The sequence below is a fragment of the Tachyglossus aculeatus genome, chromosome 6 (genome assembly GCF_015852505.1).
Source record: "Tachyglossus aculeatus isolate mTacAcu1 chromosome 6, mTacAcu1.pri, whole genome shotgun sequence".
Classification (NCBI taxonomy): domain Eukaryota; kingdom Metazoa; phylum Chordata; class Mammalia; order Monotremata; family Tachyglossidae; genus Tachyglossus; species Tachyglossus aculeatus.
Genome location: NC_052071.1, coordinates 2,682,759 through 2,701,940, shown reverse-complemented (window position 1 = coordinate 2,701,940; position 19,182 = coordinate 2,682,759). Strand labels below are relative to the sequence as shown.

Below are 19,182 nucleotides of genomic sequence, written 5' to 3'. Positions count from 1 at the left end.
CTTCCCACACTGAGCCCCTTCCTTCCTCTCCCCCTCGTCCCCCCCTCCATCCCCCCATCTTACCTCCTTCCCTTCCCCACAGCACCTGTATATATGTATATATGTTTGTACATACTTATTACTTTATTTTTTTATTATTTTACTTGTACATATCTATTCTATTCATTTTATTTTGTTAATATGTTTGGTTTTGTTCTCTGTCTCCCCCTTCTACACTGTGAGCCCACTGTTGGGTAGGGACTGTCTCTATATGTTGCCAACTTGTACTTCCCAAGTGCTTAGTACAGTGCTCTGCACACAGTAAGCACTCAATAAATACGATTGATTGATTGATTGATTGCCATTCTCCATCCTCCTGATAGCTACCAAACCATGCTGGACTGCTGGCGCGGCCCTTGCACCGAGAGGCCCAACTTCACCGAGCTGGTCGAGCGCCTCGGGGACCTGCTGCAGGCCAGTGTCCAACAGGTAACAATAATAATAATAATAATAATAATAATAATAATAATGTCATTTAGTAAGCACTTACTATGTGCAAAGCACTGTTCTAAGCGCTGGGGAGGTTACAAGGTGATCAGGTTGTCCCACCGGGGGCTCACAGTCTTCATCCCCATTTTCCAGATAAGGTCATTGAGGCCCAGAGTTAAGTGACTTGCCCAGAGTCACACAGCAGACAAGCGGCAGAGCCGGAATTAGAAGCCATGACCCCTGACTCCCAAGCCTGTGCTTTTTCCATTGAGCCACACTGCTTCTCTATCAGCTGTGTGACTTTGGGCAAGCCACTTAACCTCTCTGGGCCTCAGTTCCCTCATCTGTAAAATGGGGATTAATGATAATAACGATGGCATTTGTTAAGCGCTTACTATGTGCAAAGCACTCTTCTAAGCGCTGAATGATAATGTTGGTATTTGTTAAGCGCTAACTACGTGCCAAACACTGTACCCGGCTGCCCTCCCCACAACCCTCTACCGGGCCTACCCTCGGGATGAGCCAAAGCGCGGGGAGCCCAGTGGAGGCGGAGGCCCCGGGTCTCGCTCCGGCCCTGGGCGTGCCATCTCGGAGACGGAGATTCACCCGTCCGTGGCTGGCCCAAACTGACGGAAACTTAGATAGGGGCCGAGCCGAGTTGGGACCCTACCCCCAGCCCGAGCCCTTCTGCGACACAAAAGCTCTTTATTTCTTGACTCCGTCTTTTAAGTAGTGGCAGTGGCAACACGGTGACCTCAGAATGGGCCCCTCTGCTCTAGCCTTATCCCCACCCCCCTACCCTCACCCCCTAGACCCAGTGCTGCTGCCACAGCTGTGAAAAAAAAGAGGGGAGAGCTCAGAAGGCCGGGTCCCAAGGGGTGATTTCAGGAACGAGGGCCCACACCCCAGCAGGAAGCCCAGGAGCAGGTGTCCCCACCTGGAAGGGTGGAATTGGGGGTGGCAGGGAGAGGGGCCGTGACTCCCTGAAGAATGGTGGGAATCGGGCAGCTGGCAGGCATTGGGTCACAGGAGGCGGGCCACCTGAGGTGATTGTTGGGACAGGGGCACCGGTTACAGTGGGGCCTGTTGTTCTCATGGTGTAGGAAGGGAAGGGGTTAAAGGAGGGAGGGAGGGTCTGTGGGGGCTGACCTCCTGATGTCGAGTGCAGAGGGACCCTCATGGCCGCACTCGGCCCCCGCCCGCCCCTCCTGCCCTCCAAACCCTCCGATCCTTGGGGCTCCCCCACTCATGGCTGACGGACTGAACGTGCCCAGTCAGCGGCGCCAGAGCAGGCGTCAACCATATTGCCCCCCCCCCACACACACATACACACACACACACAAGTGCTCACTCTCTCACCCTTGGGATGTGAGTCAGAACCCGAAAGAGAAAATCACTTCCCCGAAGAAATGCCTGGTGCTTCCTCCCCCTGGACGCATGTTTGCCATTAGACGGGCAGCCAACCGACACATAAATCTGCTCGTTTCCCAGAGAACAACCCAGCCGGGAATGCCATAACTCCGCTGCCCAGGCCCCCTGCAGAGCCAGTAATCTTGACCACAAGTGCTTGTTTACTGAGGGGCCGGCGTGCTCTGCCCCTGGCCAAGAAACTCTGCCGCCAAGCTCCTTCCCCCTGGGAGGGGGCACCAGGCGTTTGAGTGATGTGACCCTTGGAGAAATATTTTCCCGGGATAAAATGCCAAGAGGCCGTGGGGCGGGCTTGGGGCAGAACCACGGTCGTAGGAGCCCGGCTTTCTGAGTCCTCACCCCTTCTCCTTTGCAGTTGTGGCAGCAGAGTTGAGGGGTGGGGTGCACAGCTGAATCCTCTGCCATTAGTCGACTGCAGTGAACTTCAGAATTGCCTTAGAGAAATTTAAGTCCTGTCTTCCCATCCTAGCTTGAAAAAGCAGAGTTTCTAGATGGCTGGGGGCTCCTGGGAGTGACCCACAGTCCCCTCCGTGTTTTCATCATCATCAGCATCGCTTCGCTCTCATAAAAGTCGAAGGCACAGACCCTGCCCTTGAGGAGTTTACCATCTAACCGGGGAGAGGTTCACAGACAGAGAGACAAGTGCACATGCATAAGGAAAGAAGGGGAAACGTTAATGGCAAGAGGGTTCCGCAAAAGGAAGGGATCAGAAATAAGGGAAAAGTGAATTGATAAGTGAAGCGAGTAAACCGATTCCCATGGCTGCACTCCAGGGAAAAAATGGGCTTTGGTTTCTGTCTCCAGGAAGGAAAAGAGTACATCCCCCTGAACATCACGGACGGAGGTCTCAACCCCAAGTCACACCCGCTGGAAGAGACCAACCGCGGGAACCGCTGGAGCGCACTGGAAACTGGGTGAGAAAAACATAGCGGCATTGTCCTTGTTAGAGCAAAGGTTCTCCGGAGGGGATGAGGCGTGGGGGTCTTCCCCAACTCCTGGAGCTCAGACGAGCAGTGCTTCCAGTCTGGCCCTAGTGCTGGGAATCACATTGGCCCAAGTGGGTTGGGAGAGAAAATAGAGCTCTCTGTTTTATCATAGGAAGCAGTATGGCCTAGTGGAAAGGGCCTGAGGACCTGGATTCTAATCCTAATTCTCCCACTTGCCTGCTGTGTGACCTTGGGCAAGTCATTTAACTTCTTCTTGCCTTAGTTTCCTCATCTGCAAAATGGGGAAATTTTCTCCCTCCTACTTTAGACTGCAAGTCCCCTGTGGGATCTGATTCTCTTGTGTCTACTCCAGCATTTAGTACAGAGCTGGGCACATAGTAAGCGTTTAACAAATACCATTCATTCATTCATTCATTCAATTGTATTTATTGAGCGCTTACTGTGTACAGAGCACCGTACTAAGTGCTTGGGAAGTACAAGTTGGCAACATATAGAGATGGTCCCTACCCAACCATTCTTGTTATTGTCATTATTATTATCATTGTTATTGTCATTATTATTATTATCATCATCACACTGGCCAGAGGTAATTATGATAGTTGTTACGTGCTTACTAGGTGTCAAGCAGTATTCCACGCTCTGGGGTAGATATAATATAAGCAGATCAGACATGGTCCCTGTCCCACATGGGGCTCACAGTCTAAGGGAGAGGTAGAATGTTTATCTTATCCCCATTTTTATAAATGAGGAAACTGCTGAGTACTACTTAGACTAGGACAGGGGCTGTGTCCGACCTATTTAACTTGTATCTACCCTAAGGCATGGCAAGTGGTAAGCTTTAGCAAATATCATTATTATCGTTAGTATCATCATCATCATCCTTATGACAGAAAAGTTAAATGACTTGACAAAGGCCACATAACAGGCAAGAGGTAAACCCAGGTCTCCAAACTCTGAGGTCTGTCCTCCTTCCCCAAGACAACAATGCTTCTCGGTATTGTCCCTACAGTAAAACCCCCTTAAACATTCCTGCCGGTAAAGTTGTACCATGCCTTCACATTTTTAGTTCCCATTTTAGGAGTGACAGAGCTGCGGGGGGTGGGTGGGCCCCCAAGGAAGGGAGTTCAAGAGAGAGTGCAAGGTGAAAGTCCCCCAGAAAATTGCAAGGTCAATTCTTCAGGTCCTAGAATGCCCCGGGGCCTAATCTGAGCATACTTCAGCCTGGACCTGGATGCCCATACATTTCCAAAGAGCACATGGGGGTGGGTTCTGGAACATGTGTGTGTTTTTCTGAAATTTTCACCTCCCCCTGTGCACGCGTCACCTTGTTGATCCTTAAAATACCACCAAGATCACGAGGAAGGGACCAAAGCAGAAAGCCAGTTAACCAGATCCTGGCAGCCAAGCTTCTCAAGTAGAGAAGCCAGGTGGCTTTGACCCTCCAGGTGGGATGGGGCTCGATTCCATTCAGTGATCTCGCTCAATCAACCTCCTGCTGGGGAACCAGCTTTCCACTGTCTAATTCCAGAACAGGCATGGAATCCCATTTTCCAGATTAGGACATTTAGGCACAGAGAGGTGAAGTGACTTACCCAGGGTCACACAGCAGACAAGTGGCAAAGCCAGGATTAGAACCCAGGTCCACTGATTCCCAGGCCCTTGCTCTTTCCACTAGGTCACACTGCTTCTCATCATAGTATTTACTAAATCCCTACTGTGTGTAAACACTGGGAAAAAGTAATAGGATTAGATACAATCTGTTCTGATTGTATTTGCCCCTGTGCTTATTTTAGTTCAGTTTGTGGTGCATACAAGTGTCTAACAAATGGAACTATTATTATTAATAATAACAAGGGTAGTAATACTATTATTTTTATTAGATCTATACACATTCCCAAGAGGTTCAGAATCTAGGAGTAAGGTAGGCTGGGTATTAGTAACAGATATCTAAAGAAAGATGTTAACAAGAAATATAAGGAAGGAGTCCTCTAGACCGTAAGCTCATTGTGGACAGGGAATGTATCTGTTTAATGTTGTATTGTACCCTCCCGAGCGCTTAGTAGAGTGCTGTGCACACAGTAAGCGCTCAATAAATATGAAAGCATGAATGAAGGTGACCAACAAGGAGACACGAACAGGAGAGCACTGTGGGTAGAGGAGCAGAGTCTCAGTCTCCTCGCGGCTCAGCCCGACAGTCCACAATTCCCATCCGCGGCCTCGGCCACGACTTTTCCAACATTCCAAAATGGAGAAGTCCTCACACTGCTGCGGGCCTCGGAATCCTTCCTGGGCTGGTCAGGGTCTGATGGGAGTCCCTGGGGTTTAGCCTCATGACTGCCCTGACTCTCTGTTTATCGACATCACTGATCCAGCCTGGGTTTCACTTCAGCTCGGCTTTCCTTGAACCCTCCGGAGGGAATGGGGGTTTTCGGGATGGGAGTCCCCCAGGGCCTCGGGTCAACGGTCCTCACAGCAGGGAAACCCCTGGGAGGGGTGAGACACCCCCGCCAACAGAACCCGGACCATTCTGCAGCTACTAAAGGGGCCCCTCAGTCAGGAGGAGACAGCGCTGGTTCTAATCCCAGCTCCTCCACTTGTCTGCTGTAAAAGTCATTTAATTTATCTGCCTCAGTTCCCTCATCTGCAGAAAGGGTATTCAATACTTTTGCTTCCTCCTACTTAGACTGTAAGCCCCATATGAGAGCTCGTGATCGTGTATCTACCCCATTGCTTAGTACAGTGTGACCCTTTCTAGACTGTGAGCCCACTGTTGGGTAGGGACCGTCTTTATATGTTGCCAACTTGTACTTCCCAAGCACTTAGTACAGTGCTCTGCACACAGCGCTCAATAAATACGATTGAATGAATGAATGAATACAGTGCTTGGCACATAATCAACGCTTTACAGAAAACACAGTCATTGTTGTGGTTATTATTATTATTATTTCCCCTGCCCTTCCCGGCGACAGCTCCAAAAAGCGGCCCCTGAGCGTGAAGACGTTTGACGAGGTGCCAGTGGAGCAGGAGAAGTCCGAAGTGAGTTCTGCCCCCTCTTCTTGCCCCCGCTCTTTCTGCGTCCCCGGGACCTTGAGGCTTCATTCAGGACAGAGGGCTGTACGTGGTGGGGCGGCACCCCCCTTTAGGCCCTCAGCTTCCTCCAGCAGTCCACACGAAGGACTCTGGAGGCCAGACTGCGTGGGAATCCTCCCGGAGGGCAGCTCACAGGGACCGCAGGGTAGAGGGGCCACGTCCGAGTTGCAACATCTGACAGCAAGTGGAGAGTCCAAGGGATGCTAAGAGCTGGGCCCCTCCCTTCCACCATCCCCACCTTCCCCAACTAGTGGGCATCCCTTGCCACACACCAGCGCTTCTTAAAACCTCCAGTTCAAGAGGGGAGAGGGCCAATTCCAGGGATCCAGCTTGTGAAGGGGAATGCTTGGGTCACTGGGAAAGCAAAGCACCAGAGCTGGCCTGGCTTTCTAGATTATAAGCCCATTGTGAGCAGGGAACGTGTCTGCCAACTCTCTTGTATTGTACTCTCCCAAGCGCTTAGTCCAGTGCTTTGCACAGAGTAAGCTTTCAATAAATACCATTGATTGCTTTTTCTCTTGAGCCGAGTGACTCTGGCATCTGACTGTGAAACCCTTGACCGGGGGAACCCAGTAAGAGGCTTGGCAGGAGGAAGGAGGCGGCGGAGGAAGTCCCGTGTCCCACCACTCAAATTGCGGACCAGGTGGCAGGCCACCATTAAATGTGGAACAAATTCAGGCCACCTGGCTTCCTTTTGATTTCTCAACTGCAGGCAATACTGTGGGTCCATCCTCCTAGGGTGCCACACATGCCTGTTCACACCCATGCCCACACACAACACGCACATCTACGTCCACACAAAGTCACACACATACCCACACACATTCATGTACATGTATGCACTCATTGCCTTCACTCAAGGAGACCTGTGTTCACACAAGCGCACATGTCCGCATGCATGGATGTCTACATATACATGCGACACATACATATATATCCCCTCACATGCACATGTTCAGACCCACGCCCACAGGCTGGCCGGATTTTCTCAGAGTGATCGAAGCTGATTCCGCCAGTCGTGGGCGATCAGGGCCTGCGGCTCCAGACCAAACCGAAGGTGGGAGCCCGGCGGTTGGTCTTCTCTGGGTTTCTAATCACCTAAGATGGCAAAACCACTCAGTGTTTCAGCCTGGGTTCCGTGGGCCAGGACCGTCATGGGGAGGACCAGTCGGGGAGGCTGCCAAGCGACTCATCCATCCCGCATGGGGCTCACGTGTGCTTCCGGGCCGGTAGACCGAGGAGGGGCCGCCTGGGCCGGAACTCCAGCTGGCTGAGCGCAGCGGGTATCGCCAATAGGGACAGGATCTCGAAAACTTTATGAGGCCTTAGGAGCCTCAGAAAAGTCCTCCCTCCACAGATTCCCCCCACCCACACCACGCCAGCCCCACTGCCAAGCTCCCCCCATCAAGGGTTTCACAATCAGATTCAAGAGCCACTCAGATCAGGAGAGAAACCCATCGATGGGATTTATTGAGTGCTTTGCATGTGCAGAGCACTGGACTAAGCACTTGGGAGAATAAAGTACAACAGAGTTGGCAGACACGTTCCCGGCTCACAGTGAGCCTACCATCTAGAAAGCCAGACCAGCTCTGCCGCCTTGATTTCCCCATGACCTTGCCCTCAGTTTCAGACTCTGTGACAGTGCCTTCTGCCTGGAAAGCTTCCCAGGGTCTTGGGGCTTAACAGACATCCATCCTGCTAAGTCTGAGGGCTTGCGCAGAGGCAGAGGGGCAGTTCCCAGGGAGGCAGAGGCCCCCCACAGGGACTGATTGCTGTTCCCTAGATGTAATCCTGACCCTAGAAGCCTCCATTTCTGAGGGAGGACACGGGCTGAGGGAGGAGTCATTTATGACCCCCTGACTAGGACTTCTCTAAGTGGCAGCCCCACAGCCATCCCCTAAGGCCCTGGTTTAGGGGTCTAGATCAGTAGCCCCTGAATGGGTGTCTGCAAAACCGGGAATCGCTGCCCGCTCACCCATGGGCCCCTGGACTGATCAAGTCTTTCCCAATGCGAAAGTAGGCATCGGGGAAGTTGGTAGCATCCCTGGCACACCCAGGGCCTCAACTACACTACCGTTCAACTAGGGGATCCCCAAATGTTGGGAAATGGAACCCCTGGGGGCTGGTGGGCTGGGCCCTCTCCTGATGCCGATGCCCCATCCTTTTTCTTCCCAGGAGAGCGGATCTGACAGTGGGATGGTACTCACCTCCGACGAGATCAAGAGTCTGAAGCGGCTGGAGATTCGGTCCTGGCCCCATGGAATCATGGCCCTGGCGTGAGTCCCTGGAGTTCCTGGCGGGCAGGAAGGGGGAGCGGGGCAGGGGGCGGGGGAAGAGGTGGGACCAAATTGCCCCTGTACTAAGCACTTGGGAGATGACAATAGAGTAAATAGATACGACTAATCAGTCAGTGGTATTTATTGAGCGCTTACTACGTGCACTGTACTAAGAGCTCAAGGGCGTACAAAAGAACAGAATTAATAATAGTAGTAATAATAGCATTTATTAAGCACTTACTATGTGCAAAGCACTCTAAGCGCTGGGGAGGTAACAAGGTGATCAGGTTGTCCCACGGGGGGCTCACAGTCTTAATCCCCATTTTACAGCTGAGGTAACTGAGGCACAGAGAAGTGAAGTGCCTTGCCCAAAGTCACACAGCTGACAATTGGGGTAGCTGGAATTTGAACCCATGACCTCTGACTCCAAATCCCAGGCTCTTTCCACTTAGCCCGTGAGGAGCTGACTGTGTAGTAGAAGAGAGAGACGTGAAAATTCGGGCCTGAGAGTCAAAGGACCTGGCTCTGATGGATGATAGATGACCTGGGGCAATTCACTCAATTTCTCTGTGCCTTAGTTCCCTCATCTGCAGAATGGGGATTCAGTACCTGTTCTCCTTCCTACTTAGTCTGTAAGCCCCATGTGGAACTTGATAATCTTGTATCTACTGCTACACTTGCTTGGCATATAGTAAGCATTTAACAAATAACACTAGTATTAATAATAATAATAATAATAATGGCATTTATTAAGCTCTTACTATGTGCAAAGCACTGTTCTAAGCGCTGGGGAGGCCTCAAGAGTGATCAGGTTGTCCCATGGGGGGCTCACAATCAATCCCCATTTTACAGATGAGGTAACTGAGGCACAGAGAAGTTAAGTGACTTGCCCAAGGTCACACAGCTGACAGTTGGCGGAGCCGAGATTTGAACCCATGACCACTGACTCCAAAGCCCATGCTCTTTCCACTGAGCCATGCTGCTTCTCTATTATTATCATATATTATCTATATTATCACTATTATTACCACTAATTATATAATAAGGTACAGGTAGGGGAGGCAACTGAGCAAAATATAAGCGCTGGGGACCTAAGTACTTAATGGGTACAGGCCCCAGTGCTTAGGTGGCACAATAGGAAGGAAAACAGTGAAGAGAGATGAGAAGTTAGTCAGGGAAGGCTTCCTGGAGGAGGTGTGATTTCAGGAGGACTTTGAAGACAGGGAGAGTGGTGATCTGTTAGCTATGAAGAGGGAGGAGGAAGGAAGTGAGCAAGGGGTGGTTGGCGAGAAGAAAGGGAGCGGCTGACCACTCCCAGCCCTCAAAGAGAAGCATCAGCAGAGATTCCCACTCCCCCATCTCCGGAGTCCAAGGAGAGAGCAAGAGGAAGGCACGGGGGCACTCAGCATTTCCTTCTCGGCCCCCACATCAGATAATAATAACGATGGTATTTGTTAAGCGCCAACAGTGCTAAGCACTGAACACTGATGAAAAGAGGGGCGGGAGCTACATTTTCTGTCAGCCGTGGCTCCTTAATCCCAGCCCCACACACCCAGTTTTTTTCATCCTGCCGTCTGTTCAGACAGCAAATGTCAAGTGGGTGTGTTCCGGGAGACTGTCCTCAAACACGCATGTGATCTAGGCCAGGGCAGAGGCATTCCCAGACTGAGCCCCGGCCTCCTGAGGCCGTGACTCCAGCCGGGCAGCCAAGGACATCTCCGCCTAGGAAAGACCCTGGTTGTGTGGGCAGATGCAGCCCGGATCCAGTTCCTTTCATCCCACACACTAAGGCGCCCCGGCCGGGCCCACAGATAGCTTCGTGCCTCTTGCTGTCTCTGTTGACAACTCGAATTCCCGGCAAATTAAACAGCGCACCCGGAGGGGCGGGCTTGGGGGCCAACAGGGCTGTGGCGAGAAAACAAACAAGGAAGCAGGGAAAGAAGCCAAGATACAAGGAGGGAAGAGGCCCTGCCTCTAAGGTGGGAGAACGGGCCACTCGGCGCAGCCCGACTAACAGCGTTTTGTCCATCTGGCCACCGGTTCTGTCGGACGTCTGAAAAAATGAGGAGTCGTCCCCACACTAGACAGCCTAGAAATGAGTGTGGTGTCTGTGAAGCGCTTACTCGGTGCCGAGCATTGTACTAAGTGCTGGGGTAGATACGGGATAACCAGGCTGGACTCTGTCCTTGACCCGCCCGGGGCTCACGGTCTAAGGGGGAGAGAGAACAGGGACTGAATCACCATTTCATAGAAAAGGGGACTGAGGCCCAGGGAGGTCGATGACTTGCTCGAGGTCACGCAGCAGGCAAGTCAGGATGAGGACCCTGGTTCTTGAGGAAGAGGCGTTTTCAAGTCTAAAAAGGGCTAACAAGCTTTCAAGCCATTGGGCATCTAATGTGTGCCCTGTACTAAGTGTTTGAGAGTATAGCAGCAGTAAAATACACTTTCTTAACTTTCTCGAGTGAAAGGCATAAGTTGATTTTGGCTAGTATAATAATAAGCGCTTACAAAGAGCCAAGCATTGGGGCGGATACAGTATATTCAGAGCAGACACAGTCTCTGTTCTACATGGGGCTCACAGTCTGAGGGGAAGAGAGAACAGAGTGGCTTAGTGGAAAGAGCACAGGCTCGGGAATCAGAGGACCTGGTTTCTAATCCCGACTGTACCACTTAGCTGCTCTGTGACTTTGGGCGAGTCACTTCACTTCTCCATGGCTCCCCATTCACTTCCCTGTTCAACCTCCTAACCGCATGTTGGCCAGGGGTTGTGTGCAACCAGATTATCTTGTAATAATAATAATAATAATGATGGTACTTGTTAAGCGCTTACTATGTGCAAAGCACTGTTCCAAGCACTGGGGAGCTTACAAGGTAATCAGGTTGTCCCACGGGGGGGCTCACAGTTTTAATCCCCATTTTACAGATGAGGGAACTGAGGCCCAGAGAAGTGAAATGACTTGCCCAAAGTCACACAGCTGACAGTTGGCGGAGCCGGGATTTGAACCCATGACCTCTGACTCCAAAGCCCGGGCTCTTTCCACTGAGCCACGCTGCTTCTACCTACCCCAGCACTTAGTCTAGCACCTGGCACACATGAAGCCCTTAACAAATATTATTACTATTATTGCTGTCATCATCATCATCAGGTATTGAATCTCCATTATATAGATGAGGGAACTGAGGCCCAAAAAAGTGAAGTGACTTGCCCCAAATCATCCTTCAGGCAAGTGGCAGACCCAAGATTAGAACTCAGGTCTTCAGCCTCCAAGGCCTGTTGTCTGACCACAAAACCACCCTGCTGCTGTAGTACAGCCAAAGATCAGGTCCTTACCCACAAGGAGCTTACATTCAACTGGGAAAGACTGACATAAAAGTATTTTCCAAGAGTATAATTAAAATTAATCATCAGATATACGAGTGAATCAACATAAAGTCTCTGACCGAGTGGGGGGTGCTTGCTGTTGGGGATAAGATCCTCAGAAAGAAGGATCTTCTAGGCCCCCTCCCATTGGGGAAACCAGCCAGCGGGCAGGGTGATGGACGAATTGACCTTCTCGGGGTCCCTTCTAACCTTCCCGAGTGTCTGAACTTCTGCCACGGACAGAGGGGTGGAGGAGAAAGTCAGCATGGCTAGTCCTCGGAGAAGTAGGAGCAGGGGGATGGGCAAGGGCTCGGGAAAAGAGACTAGGTGGACAAGCCGGGTTGCCTAGTCTAAAGTCCAGGGAAAGGTATTTGCCAAGGAATGGGTCTCTTCCTAACTGGCCTTAAGCTACTCCTTGAATTTCCCTGGAAGAGCGGCTGGGATAGCACCACCCAAATCTCTCCTCCCCTTTCCCCCAGGAGTCCGAGTTTTTTCGAGTCAGTGGGGAGTGGCCCCGGGAGACCGTGCCTCCTCCCTCCTCCCAGCTTCTCTGCATCCAACGATTTTCCCATCTCTCCCACAGGCTGAGGGCCGTCAGCAAGAGCAAAGAGTCGGTGCTGTCGGAGAGCAGCCGCGAGGGGCTGAAGTTCCAGCCGACAGCGGCCCTGCTGGAGGCCGGCGGCCCCCTCGACTTCGCCCTGGAGGACTCCGCACTCCTCTCGCTGGACCCGGCCCTGGAATGCCACAGCCCGCCCCCTGACTACAACTCGGTGGTCCATTACTCTGCCCCGCCAGTGTAGCCGCCTCCCCTCGCCCTTCCGCCCGGGGACCTGGTCCAGGCCTCTCTGCCCCGGCTGCCTCCTGTGGACAGAGTATGTGGGGATGAGGTGGGGAAGAAGCGGATGAGAAGAAGGAAGAGGAAACAGAGGAAGAAGAGGAGAAAGGGAGTTGCCTCTGCCCCACCCTCTCAGGATCCTGCTGACCACCCCCAAACTGAGACTAACTGCTGCCTCACCTGACAAACCCCCACCCCAGCCCCTCAATGAAGCCCTCTCCTGCCCCTGATACATGCAAGAAAAGTGGAAGAGATTAGCCAGGGCCAGCCAGCCTCCCGCCCCCGACGTCAGACCCAACACCTTCCCACAGTGAGCCCGGTCATTGGGTCAGTGGAGGGACCACCAGGGGACCGGTCCGCAAAGTTAGCTGGGCAAGAATCCCACCACCATTCCCAACCACAACTCCGGACCCACGGAGCCACTGAGCCAGAGTCCCGGCTCTCCCGCCCGAGCAGGCCGGCTGGGCCATTGTGCCTAGCTGGCAGTCGGGCAGTCGACCACATTCAGTTTGCCGGCCCTGACCCAGCGGCTTTCATCCCGTGCTTCCGAGGAACACGAGTTGCATGAGCTGCAAAGGGAGCTCGGCCCGTGCGTCCCCTGGGGGGGATTGTGCAGCAGTCAACCGGGAATCTCCCGCAGGCCTCCGCCCGGATGGATAGATGAGGAAAGCTATGCAGAGCACACTCCTCTGGACACCCGGGCAGCTGATCCCCCAGCTGGGGTGTGGGACTGTGTTTCCCTCGATCTGCGAGGAGCCGCCCCCTCCCTCCATCATTCGGGGTCTTTAGCAGAAGGGTGGTCCCTGAAGCCCTCGCCTGCCACTGCAGGTAATTGGGAAGTCCCTAAGGGTGATGGGGGTGGGCATGTGTTGTGTGTTGTCACGCATGTGCCCCGGGGGTCTGAGATTCCATGTCCCCTGCTGGAAATGTATACACCGGCCAGCCGGCCCGACTGCTCTCGGCTGTCGGCAAGTGATCCCTGACGAGATCTGCGAGCCCATGCTATGTGCCCAGCACCAAACTGAGATAGCCCAGCCTCTTCTGAGCTGGGAGAGAGCCGGGAGGATGGGGGGACGCCGCTTGGGCCCGCGGGCCCACTTCCCTGCCGCTGTTGCTCCTGCATTTGGCGGTCCCAGCTCCATTTAGCTCCTTTTCCTCCCCACTGTCATCACACACACCTCCCACCTCCCCACTCTAGTCCTCAGGGGAATAGATGCCACCCTCCCCTGTCTCACCCTCACCGATGGTGGGATGTCTTCCTCAGATTCTGGGGCCATCGCTGGCCGAACTACCAGACTCCACCAGCCCGGTAACCTAGTCTGGCCACGCAAACAGTCCCGTTCTGGCCACGGGAACACGGGGTGGTGCCCATGGGAGGGGGGCCCACCTCCTCGGCCCCTTCCTGGGAGATTGAGAGATCTGTTCCGGATGGGCTCAGTTTCACCGCAAATAGGACCGAAGTGGGAAAGCTACTCCTTGTCACTCTGAAACGTGTACCAGGGCAGATGGCTTAGGCGAGATGGCCGGGGGTGGCCGCCCCCTCTGCAGGCGACGGGCTAGTTTGGGGCCGGCCTTGAAGAGGCCGTGGCAGAATGGAGGCCCACCTCAGCCCCCATCTTGGACATAAACCAAGCAAAATCATCCCGTGTGGGCAGAAGCCACTGACCTACAACTTCCCAACCAACCAATAGGCTTCCCTCACCTTTGCCCCGTCAGGGGTCAGGCCCTGCGGGGGCAGCCCGTGGAGTCAAGCCATGGGGGCCAAAGCGGCAGATTGGCCGGCCCAGAAAGTGTCGCCCAAAAATCCCCTCTGCAGCTTTATTAGAGAGAAGGGGGTAGAAAGTAGGAAGTTTGAGATTTCAAAGGAAACCCCCCGCATCCCGCCACCCTCCCCTCACTGCCATAGCTGCGAAGTCCCTGGGAACAGAATCTCTTTGGCAAGTGCTGGGTTCATTCATTCCCGCATGTTTGCCTCACATGCTGACTCTATGGAGCCTCTTCAAACGGCCGCCTTGGGATAGATTTCCCTGGGATTGCTGGGTCCCCGGGGCACCCAGCCATCCCGGTGGGCCGGCAGAGTCTCGGGAAAGCGGGCTGACCAACAAAGTTCAGCACGCTCGGCTCGAGCCGGCTGGTAAAATCTGACCTCACCGCCAGGCCGAAGAGCCGGAATTAAGTCTCAGCTCCGTTCTCTGCCCCGCTGTTCCCCAGCCTCCTAACGGGCCCTCCATCCCCTCAAGACCCGGCCCCTTTCTAAGGGCCCTCCCCAGGATAGCTTTCGGGGGGCCGAGCCAGCCTCCCCTTTCTAGAAAGCTATTCCTTTTGGAAATGACAGGACCCCACTCTCCTCACCCCCGTATCATCCCCTCCTTGCCTGGCCAGGTAGAGGCAGGGGGTTCTGTCCAGCTCTCCGCAAGAGAAGAGACCTGGGCACGCTGAGAATTCCCGATTTTCCATTTCATCAGAAGTTTCTTTCTCTTTCGGGGTCAGAGAAAGTGGAAAGGCGGGCTAAGTATTAACGAGTATGTGTTGTCCGTATTTTACTAATATTTCCGTTTGTCTTTTGCCCTAATTTAAGTATCGTTACGACGATGTATATAGTTTACTCAATAAGAGCCAATATAGCAATTCATATATAGGGTAGAGTGCAGTGCTCCCCACGCGATCCTTTAAACAAAGATACCGTGGCTGTTACGAGGTCGCCGGACCTTAGCTGCGTCAGATGCTTGCTGGGCAAGGGTCAGTTTACGGGCCCCTGGAGTGCCCATTCCAAGCCAGGGACGGGGGATGGATGGAAGGGAGGGCCCCTGTGAGCTGTCGGGGAGTAAGGGTAGGGGGAGAGATTGGGCCAGGGCCAGCTCTACAAAATAGAGGTGTGAGAGAGATGGAGGGAGGGAGTAATGCGAAGTGACCTCAAAGCTCAGACTTCTCAGGGATATTCATGTCTGACTCCAGGGGGAACAGCTGGTCCCTATCTTTCTCAGTGGGTTGAGTTGGGAGAAATCAGGGATGTGGAGACTTCTCCCCACCCTGTATGTCCTGGTGTTTTTCTTTCCCTCTCCTGGCGGAGCTCCCGGAGGCGAAGGCCAATCGGCCGTGGCCAGACCTCTGGGCCCGCCCGGCCTAAACATCCAAGAGCCCTGCCATTCCCTGTGTGATCTTGAGCCCCTGAAAGAGCCTGAGCCCACCTGAAGGGTGAGACTGCCAGCCAGGGGGGGCTCAGCAGAACTGTCACCCTCACCTCTGGGCATAGGGGTGCAGATCCCAACTGGAGGGCTGCCCGGGGCCTGCTCGGCTTCCCTCCTGCCCATCCCTGGGGGCTCTCACCCCCTCCGCCAGCTTACGGCAGGGTTTGTTAGTGCCCAAAGCAGTGGGCGGAAGAGACACGGGCCGGTTTGCGAGCCCAGTGCCACCCCCGCCCGACACCCACAGTTCCTCTCGGGGTCTGGCCTAAGGGGCCAAGGCTGCCCCTTGGCAGGCCGACAAGAGGGACACTGCAGAGAGCCGGAGAATCTCCCACCCTCTGCCTTCCAGGGGCTGTGGTCACCAGGGGCCCCTCCAGGCTCCGCCAGCCCCAGTTCAGGAGGGGAACCGAGGTCTCCCCACAGGGCGAGCAGGGCCATGTCCCTGGAGGGCTACTGTCCCCACTGACCAGAGAGACAGCAGGAGGAAAGATGGGGTTTCAGGCTCCCCAGCCTCAGTGAGGAGCAAAGCGTGCCACTACAGTCCCCCTGCCACTGCCCGGACTGGCCCCCGGCCATGCCTTCTCCCGGTCTCCAAAAAAACTGGAGCGCAGCCCAGCTTGGCTGGGAAAATCCATGAAGGGGACTTTCTGACCCTTTAGTCCCAAGTCCCCCTTTATCGGGGATGGACCCCCAGGAGGGAAGGATCCAGCCCCCTTTGCCTGAAGGAAGGCAAACCCCGTCGTGGTTGGGGGAGGCAAGGCTTTATCCCTGGGTTAACTGGAACTGCAGGGGAGACTGTGAGCCCACTGTTGGGTAGGGACTGTCTCTATATGTTGCCAATTTGTACTTCCCAAGCGCTTAGTACAGTGCTCTGCACATAGTAAGTGCTCAATAAATACGATTGATGATGATATCCTGGAGAAAGCTAAGACAGCCCAAGGGCCAAGTTACCAGGGAATGCCAAAGAGCCGGGGGAGGGCAGAGCAGGTTTGGAAAGGGGCAAGTTGGGTTTCCACTGCCAAGGGGAGGAAGCCCTTCCCAAACTCCAAAAGTGAGACCCCCAAGAAGCCCATGGCTGTTCCAGTATACCTTAAGGGAATGGGGCAAGGAGATAGCAGGTGGGCAAGGCGGGGGGCCAAACCCCCCTGCACCTAGCCCCTCTGGCCCAGTGCTGACCTTAGCCCGTCAGACCCATTCATGAATGAAAGCCAGGAAGCCCATTCCCACTTAGTTTAAAGGAAAATCAGGCAGAGGCCGGGATTAGGGTGTTCAGCCTGGACACGTGTGCCTGTACGTGTGTGAGGGTAAGCGCGTGTACTCGCCCGTCTGCCTGAGAAACGTGTGCACTGAAAGAAATGAGAACCTCTCGCTTTTATTATCTAGTCGAAACTGTATTGTAGCTATTAACCAGAAATAAAGGATTCTATATTTATACAGGCCAGGGCTGGCGTCTCTCCTGTTGCTTCGTCTGTCTGTTTCTTCTCAACGCACACGCGGCCGGGGTTGGTTTGCTGTGGGGTTTTTTTCCCCTCAGGGATTTGGGTTTTCTCTCATTCCTGCTCCTCAGGGAAGGGCAAAGTTTCATCAGCATTACCATCAGTGTGTATACTGAGTGCCTACTGTATGCAGGGCTCTGTACTAAGAACCCCCTGGGTGCAGATCACTACACTGAGCACCTGTTGTTTACAGAGCACTCTACTGAATATGTACTGTGTGCAGGACCCTGTACTGGACACCTATTTAACACTGAATTGTGGTATTTGTTACAAGCTCACTGTGCGCCAAGCACTGTGCTAAGCACTGGGGTAGATACAAGAAGAAGAATGATGGCATTTATTAAGCGCTCACTATGAGGAAAGCACTGTTCTAAGCGCTGGGGAGGTTACAAGGTGATCGGGTTGTCCCACAGGGGACTCACAGTCTTCATCCCCATTTTACAGATGAGGTAACTGAGGCACAGAGAAGTGAAGTGACCTGCCCAAAGTCACACAGCTGACAACTGGTGGGGCCGGGATTTGAATCCATGACCTCTGACTCCAAAGCCTGGGCTCTTTCCACTGAGCCACGCTGCTTCTCCACCAGATCACCAGGTCTGACACAGTCCCTGTCCCAGTGAGGTTTACAGGATTAACAGCTGTTGAATGCCCATTTTTCAGTTGAGGAAACTGAGGCCCTGAGAAGTTAAGTGACTTGTCCAAGAGCACACTAACAGGCAAGTGGTGGAGCTGGGCTCAGAACCCCAGTCCTGTGAGCACCTACTGTTTGCAGAACACTGTACTGAGTGTCTACTATGTGCAGGCCACTACACTGAGCAGCTCCTGCTTACAGAGCACTGATCTAAGTGCCTACTGTTTGCAGAGCACTCTACCATGGGCCCACTGTGTGTACTATATTGGCACACACTGTGTGCAGGTCACTCTGCTGAGTGCCTGCTTCCCAAGCGCTTAGTACAGTGCTCTGCACACAGTAAGCGCTCAATAAATATGACTGACAATGAATGATACTAGAATTATTCTGGGTGTAGTAATAGCATCTAATGAAAGCACTATGCAGTGCATTATGCTAAGCGCTTGGAAAGCACAAAACAAGTGACAATAGAGTCAGATCTGACGCAGTCCCTGACGCAGTCCCTGTCCCACATGAGGCTCACATCTTAACTGGGAAGGAGAATAATAATAATAATAATAATAATAATAATAGTGCTTACTATGTGCAAAGCACTGTTCTAAGCGCTGGGGGGGATACAAGGTGATCAAGGTTGTCCCATGGGGGGCTCAAAGTCTTAATCCCCATTTTACAGCTGAGGGAACTGAGACCCAGAGAAGTTAAGTGACTTGCCCAAAGTCACACAGCTGACAAGTGGCGGAACCAGCATTCGAACCCACGACCGCTGACTCCCAAGCCGGTGCTCTTTCCACTGAGCCACGCTGGAGAGAGTATATACATATATATAGAGAGAGAGAAATCAAAATAATACTATGCACAATTGAATAAGCATGCATACAAGCACACTGAGGATGGGAATAAACAAGAGCACAGGTTTGAGAGTTGGCTGATGGATTTATACAACTTGGTGGGGTGGGATTTAATCAAAGAAAGATTGTTGGAAGAGGTGGGATGTCAGAATGGGTTGGAGTCGGGACGGGGAGGCTCTTGGGAGTGGTCCATCATCATCAATCGTATTTATTGAGCGCTTACTGTGTGCAGAGCACTGTACTAAGCGCTTGGGAAGTACAAATTGGCAACACATAGAGACAGTCCCTACCCAACAGTGGGCTCACAATCTAAAAGGGGACCAGACCTCCACCACAGCCTGGGGGTTCTGCCTTTGGTCCTTTGTCTGAGGGAATCCTCTGGACGACAGTTTCATTCCATTTGAAATTCCCGGTCGGCATCCATAGTCGCAGAGGAACGACGAGGAGCAGCATGGCCTAATGGAAGGGGCAAGTCACTTCACTTCCCTGGGCCTCAGTTTCCTCACTGTAAATGGGGATTCAATACTTAGACTGGGAGCCCCATGTGGGACAGGGACCGTGTCCGACTTGATTACTTCATACCTACCCCAACGCTTAGAACAGTGCTTGACACACAG

At 53.2% G+C, this 19,182-nt stretch overlaps 1 protein-coding gene across 1 annotated transcript in view; it reads left to right on the top strand.

The window, feature by feature from the left end:
- LOC119929662 (vascular endothelial growth factor receptor kdr-like) overlaps positions 1 to 17,029 on the top strand; it is a 222,786-nt gene extending 205,757 nt beyond the window's left edge. Inside the window, exons 26-30 of the mRNA XM_038747850.1 lie at positions 363 to 468; positions 2,701 to 2,810; positions 5,813 to 5,879; positions 8,109 to 8,209; positions 12,154 to 17,029. Coding sequence (XP_038603778.1) covers positions 363 to 468; positions 2,701 to 2,810; positions 5,813 to 5,879; positions 8,109 to 8,209; positions 12,154 to 12,370 — 601 coding nt within the window. The 3' untranslated portion in view covers positions 12,371 to 17,029. The remainder of the gene's footprint in view (positions 1 to 362; positions 469 to 2,700; positions 2,811 to 5,812; positions 5,880 to 8,108; positions 8,210 to 12,153) is intronic.
- The last annotated feature ends 2,153 nt before the right edge of the window (positions 17,030 to 19,182 follow it).